The 8,452-nt window shown below is 34.0% G+C and overlaps 2 protein-coding genes across 2 annotated transcripts; both read left to right on the plus strand.

Moving 5' to 3' along the window:
- The first annotated feature begins 4,075 nt into the window (after positions 1-4,075).
- On the plus strand, positions 4,076-4,453 carry LOC107890003 (uncharacterized). Its single transcript, XM_016814530.1, has one exon. It carries the CDS (start codon positions 4,076-4,078, stop codon positions 4,451-4,453), a length of 378 nt encoding a protein of 125 aa, XP_016670019.1.
- A 2,318-nt stretch (positions 4,454-6,771) lies between these two features.
- On the plus strand, positions 6,772-7,506 carry LOC107890002 (uncharacterized mitochondrial protein AtMg00810-like). The gene is made up of 2 exons (XM_016814529.1): positions 6,772-7,089; positions 7,195-7,506. Exons 1-2 carry the CDS (start codon positions 6,772-6,774, stop codon positions 7,504-7,506), a joined length of 630 nt encoding a protein of 209 aa, XP_016670018.1.
- Positions 7,507-8,452: the final 946 nt, after the last annotated feature.

An 8,452-nucleotide genomic window follows, 5' to 3' on the forward strand; every position in this document is an offset into this window, starting at 1 on the left:
GTTTATTCAATTAATTAGTTAGCTTTAAAACGTGTTTTATAGCGGAAGCTTACGAAAACATTATGTTTCAAGAAGTTAGTTCGTATTTTTAGAAAACCTTTGTTTTAGTAGAAACCATAGCTTTTAGATATCAATCATAAATTAAATACTAAAACAAAAATCCAAATCCAAAAGAAATTCAGCCAAAAAGTCTAGAAAGTCCTATTGTTGCAAAAGTCCATAAATAATCTTTAACGTAAAAACCATAAACATAACTGGTTTGTGAACTCATGGTCACCGAGAGGCTCCATCGCACCGATCCGCCTAAGTCTATGGATTACTTGAAAAAACAGACAACAGATGTGAGTTTATGAAAACGTAATGTGTGACCCAGTAGAATTAAGCATGCAAACATACAGAATTAAATACAAAGTCAGTAATAGATACAGTTTTGGATTCAGAATCAGATCCAGATTTAGATTGCATAAGTAGATATGCATAAATCCTACCCCCATCCTCTACGCACCATCTCCGACCATCCCATTACACCATGTGGGGATAAAAACTCTCACCCATCCTTACACACCACATTGTGCTATTAAGACACATATCAGAATATATGTAGTCGAGCTGTCGAATATAGGCGATCAACGCTGAACATAATACTTCTTCCTAATTTACAAATCCCACCCCAATAACAGATATAGAAAATTAGAAACAGATATAACAAACTACACATGCTCAACATGCTTATATACAGATAACAGTTATACGTATAGTAGTACAATTAGGCATACATACAACATCTTACTCAGATCAATCTATCAGAACATCACAGCATACAAATAGGGGTTTAATAGCCCTTACCGACCCTACAGTAAGCCCACAGTCGATCGGAGCGACCCGTACAACCATAGGGAAAATTTTAGACTTATGGGCCCACACGCTCAATTTGGCCTTTGCTCGTATGACCCACATAGCCTGGCCCAAAATTCATATACCGGTGACATGCTCGTATGGGTCCATACACCCGTGTGGCCCACACACCCAACTTGGCCTGCCCTGTGTGGCCCACTCGGCCACACTCAAGCCACCACAAGGCCATATGCTGCGCACAGCCATACCTTCGTCGACTACAAAGTCGTGTCTCGCAAACAACCATCTGTACGGGCGACCACACGCCCGTGTGGCATTGACAGATTCATTTTCCAGCTTTTGCCAAAGCCTCATTTTTTGAATTTTAGGTACACACCTGGTATCGTTTTGATATAAAAACTATCCCGAGCCTTCTGAAACATAAAATCAGAGTATCCAACAGTGATTTAGCAGATTGACTAACAATTTGACAATAAGAGTTAACATTAAATCGACTTACCGCCGATGATAAACCACTTCTAACGTGCACTAAACCGCTGGAGAGAAATTCCCTACTCCTCAATCTGATCTTAAACACGAATCACCATTATTCAATTGCTACAGATTGTCATTGCTAAAATCCCAAATCAAAAGTTAAAGGACACAATGCCTTACTTACCCAAACGATTAGAGAGCCCGACAATCACTAACACGATTGAAAGATAGAATCACCAACAGAGCCGAAAAAGAAGAACAAAAATGTCAGAAAAGGGAAAACAAAAGAGATTGATGTCAGATTACTATGGAGGAAGGAGGAAATTTTAGCAAAAAGAAAGGGAAAGATAACAGATAACCCCCATATCCCACTATTCATAATTCTAACACAACAGAAACTCTATCACAAAGCTCAGCAAAAATAACACACATGCTTGAGCAGGGATTCGAACTCAGAACCTCCAACACACTAACCCCCTTACCACTTGAAGCAACAAGCTTATTCTGATATGGTTTTACAGGCAATATTATATAAGCCCACTGAAAAAGGATAAAGCTTGATCCAAAAATAATAAAGGTGAGACTTAAACCTAAGACCTCACACACACACACCTAGAACACTTAGCCACTGAAGTAAATAGACACTTGTGTCAAATACTCACAAAAACAGAAATAAGAAATTCAGGGCGTTACATACTACCCTTAACCACAAAGCTCAAAATTTCTAACCCCAAAATCTAGAGTGTTACACTCTACATCTGTTTTACAATCCATGTTTGGAATTAGTGGTTGTCCCTCCCAACAATGTCATATTTAAGGTTTGAACTTGCATCTTCCCTTTAAAATGCAGTGTTCCTTACCACTATACCCAATAGTTCTTGATATAAATACATTATTTAATAATAAAATAAAAAATTCTCTCTTCATACAAATATATAAAAACTAATGTAAATTTTTTAGACAAAAAATATGAACACAAATATACAAGATCTTTTATTATTTTCCTTTCTTATTTCTTTCCCCCTCTTTTTGTTTAATTATATTCTCAGTTATGTATTTTGTAAAATTTTGAAATTTGGCCTTTTGCTTTTAATTTCAGTAATTCAACTCCTCTATGATTGATTTAAAATTTAAAATTCAATTGATAACACTTTTATTAGACTTTTGTTGATTTTTGAATATGCAGCAGTTTAATATTTAAAGATTTGATTTTAAAATTAAATTTTAATTTGGTAACTCATTTTTAAATTTATAGAAGTCAATTAACAATATTATTAATTAAACTTGAATTTTTAAATCAAATAAGTAGAGAGACTAAAATTTAAAATTAAAAGCAAATAGAATGGCTAAATTCTAAAAGTTTAAAAAGTACATGGGTTGACAAATAATTGGACTTTTTTTCGCCCTTACTTTCCCATCCACCCAAACGAGAAGGAAAAAAAACAATAAGATGCAAACGTGTTTGCATTTAGATGTCTAACTTCAACGTAGTCTATATGTATTGTTTTAATATATAGATATAGATAATAATTATTGGTTTTGTTCAATTTTTTGTTTTGAAATCAAAGAAAATTAAAGGTAGAATGATAAAGAAGAAAGAAATATAAGATACAAATTTTGAGAATAGCTATTCTTGTATTATTTTGAAGTTGCGTTCATCCCTCTACGCGTAGATGAATTGCACATAGAATTTATAAAACTTAACTTGCCATAAATTCATGGGAGAGGGGGCCTTGGAGAATCATGGGAAGCATTTGTAATAGAATTCTTTGGATTACTATCAATAAAAATATGCTCGTTAAAATCTTATTAAAAAAATTATGTGAATAAAAATTTAATGAAGGAAAAATAATACACGACCTTTCATTGTAAGTTTTCTAATTAAAAAGGTTTATTACAAAAACTCAATGGGACAAATCCTTGGTTAAAATAAAAGAGTACAACATGTCTTTAACTCCTCTAATAAGAACATCACTTAACATCTTCGAGTGAACACATTCCAATTATGTAGACTAATCTTTCAAATGTTTAAATTGGTAATGTCTTAGTTTGCTAAATTATCACTAGAATAAATTTGTTAAATTTCTATATCACATTTCTTTTTTAAATCACAAGTGAGGAATAATTTTGGGTGAAATATGTTTTGTTTCATCTTCTTATTAGGATTTGATAATCTGTTTTTTAGGTGTTTGGATAATAAATCTCGTTTCTTTAGGGATATTTATTTGTTTGATTTATTCAAAGTTGTTGAGTGATGGACTCCTTTTCTTTCTCTTTTCAGTTATGATGTACGGCTATAAAAATCCATTTTCTCTTTCAATAATGGATATTTAATTCTTTTCAAAATTATTTTTACCTTACATTTGGTATCAGCGCTTCCTCACAGGACCTAATTGGTTAGAAGCAGTAGCTCTCTACGTAATATTTTAGGTGATTGAAGATGGCACCAGAAAGTTCATACGTGCAACCTGCTATTCCAAAATTTGATGGACATTATGAACATTGGACAATGCTCATGGAAAAATTTCTGCAATCAAAGGAATATTGGATTATAATAGAAAACGGCGTACCTGCAGCAGTAAAAGGTAGAGCCCTAACAAAGATAGAGAAGAAACAGGTCGAAGATCAGAAGCTGAAAGATTTGAAGGTGCAGCATTATATCGTTTAATCCTTGAGACAATCTATTTCAAGCATTAAATCGTTTAATCCTTGAGACAATCTTTAATAAAGATACATCGAAAAGTATATGGGATCCTATGAAACCAAAATTTCAAGGTGCAGCAAGAATAAAACATGCACACCTACAAGCTCTGCAAAGGAATTTGACATTCCTGAAATGAAGACTGGTGAATCTGTCAATGAATATTTGACTCGAACTCTCGTAATAGTCAACAAGATGAAAACAAATGGTGAGAACAAGATAGATGCTGAAGTGGTCTCAAATATTCTGAGATCAATGACTTCCAAGTTTAACTATGTTATGTATTCCATTGAGGAATCTAAAGAAACAAGCATATTGACTATTGATGAATTACAGAGTAGCTTTTTGATGCATGAGCAACGCATCAACATGACTTCTTTAACTGAAGAAGCACAAGAGTTGAAAATTTCTTTTGAGGAATAGTTTAGTTCAAGAGGTCGAGGCCAAGGTCGTTATAGAGGAAAAGGAAGGGGGAGAGGTAGACAGAGTCTTGATAAAGCTACTGTGGAATGCTACAAATGTCACAAATTAGGAGATTTTCAATGGAAATTCTCAAGCAAAGAGGCAAACTATGTAGAAACTCAGGAAGAAATATTGTTGATGGCATTTTTAGATACAAAAGATGTTAATAAAGAGGATGCATGGTTCCTTGATTCGGGATGCAGCAATCACATGTGTGGAAAGAAGGAAAATTTCATCAATTATGATGAAAATTATAAAGATACGGTGAACCTAGGCAACAACACAAGCTTGGCTGTACCAGGAAAGGGCAATGTAAGATTACTAGTGCATGGAATGGTACAAATCATCACATGAGTTTTTTATGTGCCAGAATTGAAGAATAATTTGCTGAGTGTGGGGAAATTGCAAGAGAATGGGTTGGTTGTTCTATTGCAACATGATAGATGCATGGTATATCACTTTGAGAAAGGGTTAATTATGGATACAAAGATGGTTGCAAATCAAATGTTCAAGTACATATTGTTATTGCACTACCTATTTGTTTCAGTACAACCACAGAATAGAAGGTTCAGTAGCTCTGGCATTGTAGATATGGGCACTTGAGTTATAAAGGTCTGAAAACACTTCAATAGAAAAAGATGGTCAATGGCTTACTGAAACTCAAGTTTTCATCAGAGCTTTTCAAGCAATGTATGGTGGGAAAGCAGCACAGAACACCATTTCTAAAGAAAAGCACTTGGAGGGTGGCACAAATTCTTCAATTAATTCATGTTGATATTTGTGAACCAATCAAACCTACTTCAAATAGTAGAAAAAGGCACCTGATTACTTTTATTGATGACTTTATTAGAAAAACTTGGGTTTATTTTTCGAACAGAAAAAACAGAGACTTTTGTTATTTTTCAAATTTTAAAATTTGTGTTGAGAAAGAATCAGATTCGGTTATCTAATGTTTGCGAATTGATCGTGGAGGAATTTACATCACATGAATTCACAAAATTTTGTGATGGCAATGGCATTCAAAGAGAATAGAGAACAGCATATACACCACAACAAAACAAAGTATCGGAACGCAAGAACAGAACCATTATGAATATGATATGCAACATGCTTTCTGCAAAGAAGATTTTGAAAACCTTCTAGCTTGAAGTAGTCAATTGGGTAATACATGTTCTGAATCAAAGCCTAACTTTTGCTGTCAAAGATCAGACACCAGAAAAAGCATGGAGCGGAGTTAAACCCTTAGTTGAGTACTTTCATGTTTTTGGTTACATCTCTCATGTTCATGTGTCTGATTCTAAAAGAACCAAATTAGATGATAAAAGCATGATCTGTGTTTTATTGGGGGTTAATGAAGAGTCAAACGCTTATAGACTTTAACAATTCAAACTAAAAAAAAACTATAATAAGTAGGGATGTTGTGTTAAAAGAAGATAAGGCATGAGATTGGGATGAAAGGTATGAAAACACTGCTGTATCTGACTTAGAATAAGGAGATCAAGAAAATGTAGCGACTGGAATTAATGAGACTAAAGAGAAAGGCGAATCTAAAGTTGATGTAGACATAAAGAATTCTTTCTAAGATGTTTCAACTGGAGATGATGCTTCTAGTAAAAATGAAAAGAGAAACAGGGCACCACCAACTTCGATGAGAGATTATGAGACTGGAGAAGGGCTTTCTGAAGAAGATACTGAAGCTTATTTGGTGATGTCTATAACTGACAATCCTGTTTAGTATGAAGAAGCTGCTAAAAGTGAAAAATGGAGGAGAGCAATGGATGCAAAAATAAATTCAATAGAAAAAAATAATACATGGGAATTGACAGAACTACCAAAGAGAGCAAAGAAGGTAGGAGTGAAGTGAGTTTATAAAACCAAATTTAATGAGATTAGAAAGGTGGATAAATATAAGGCTAGATTTGTTGTGAAAGGGTATTCACACAGTATGGAATAGATTATACTGAAGTATTTGCCTCTGTTGCTTATATGGAAACAATTTGACTGGTTGTAGCATTTACAGCTCAAAGGGGTTGGACTATCTACCAATTAGATGTAAAATCAGTGTTTTTGCATGGCGAATTAACTGAAAATGTTTTTGTGGAGTAGTCAACTGGTTATGTTCAATTGGGAAATGATAGGAATGTGTATAAACTAAAAAAGCACTTTATAGACTTAAGCAAGCTCCACTTGTTTGGTATAGTCGAATAGATGCTTACTTCATGAAAGAATGATTTGAGAAATGCGATTATGAACATACTTTGTTCATAAAAAGGTGAGACATGAAAATGATAATTGTTAGTTTGTATATTGATGATCTCATTGTTTCTAGTAATGATGAGCAGACAATAATTGAGTTTAGAAATTCTATGAAGAATGAATTTGACATGACAAATCTTGGGAGAATGAGGTATTTTCTTGGTATTGAAGTCTTGCAAAAATCTGATGGCATTTTTATCAATCAAAATAAGTATGCATCAGATGTGCTAAAACATTTCGGAATGGATAAGAGTAATTTCGTTCAGGTTCCATTAGCCCCTGGGTTCAAGTTTTCAAAGGATGAAGATGGAGTTAAAGTGGATAAGACTTACTACAAGCAAGTTGTTGGCAGTCTTATGTATCTTACTGCAACATGACCAGACATGATGTTTGTGGTGAGTCTTATTAGTGGATACATGGAAAATCCTATTGAGCTACATTTGCAGGTGGTGAAACGAGCTTTGAGATACTTGAAGGGTACCACTAAGTTTGGAATCTTCTATAAGAAGGGAGGAGAAGATGAACTTGTTGCTTACACTGATAGCGACTATGTTGAAGATACAAAAGATAGAAAGAGTACCTCTGGTTATGTGTTTTTATTAAGCTCGGGAGCAATTTCATGGTCCTCTAAAAAGCAACCAGTAGTTAGTTTGTCCACCATAGAAGTTGAATTTGTTGCTACAACATTATGTGCATTTCAAGCAGTATGGTTACAAAGGGTGATGGGAGTCAAAACCATCAAATATAACTTCCTATGACAAAATAACAGTATTTAGCAGTATAGAGCAGTAAGGTCGAATCCACAAGGGCTAGCTATCTAATTTTGCCTTTTATCGTGACCAGAATCAATGTCGCGGTCACAGTCGTGCCCACGACCTATATATAGAAATGTTAAAAATAAAAAAAAATGAGGGGTTTAAATTGGTTAAGATAATAAAAGAAGAAAATACGAAAAATAAAATAAAATAGATTCAAAAATGAAAAAAATAAATAAATTTAAGAAAATAAAATATTTTTTTAAGCTTAGCCTTATTCTCGGTGTACTCCAATCTTGAATCGATCCTTAAAATAGATTTTCCCTTCCAAGTAATAAGTTGGTTATAACGACCAAGAACGTCTCGATCGCCAACTTTTCCTTATGTAGTCAATCCCGATACAACCTGTAACCTGACTCTTGCCAAATTTCTAACTGCGATACACGTGTTCACAATTTAAGATTTCGACAGCCTTGAGAAATGGCCAACTCGAATCAATAGCCTCAACCGAGTGTGTCATTTAAATCCAATCTCTATCTCCCTTGATGGAATCCAACAGGCTTTTTCCACCTAGACACACCAAATTGTTCATGAGAATTTGAATATGGCACGACCAATTCATCTTCTCAACTGTATGCCTAACAACTCTAACCCAACTTGCACTTTTTGAATCGAATATGAATCAACTTTAAGGGACAAATTTGTACTATCCCATATACCAGAGAGATAGAAAATATTGTATTGAAAGGTTTTAGATCGGGCTCGTATCTCACGATTATTTTATTGAAGTAATTTTTGGGCTAAAGCTAAAAGGGGTTTAATTAATCATGGAAAAAGTCAAGCAGAAATAGATTTGTGGAATTGTGGAAACCAAAAGTTGAAAGTAAAGAAAAAAAAAAGAATGAAACAGCATAATAGTAAGGTGACGTAAGGAGGGAGAAACAAATTA

The sequence above is a fragment of the Gossypium hirsutum genome, chromosome A09, assembly GCF_007990345.1.
Source record: "Gossypium hirsutum isolate 1008001.06 chromosome A09, Gossypium_hirsutum_v2.1, whole genome shotgun sequence".
In the NCBI taxonomy this organism is placed as follows: domain Eukaryota; kingdom Viridiplantae; phylum Streptophyta; class Magnoliopsida; order Malvales; family Malvaceae; genus Gossypium; species Gossypium hirsutum.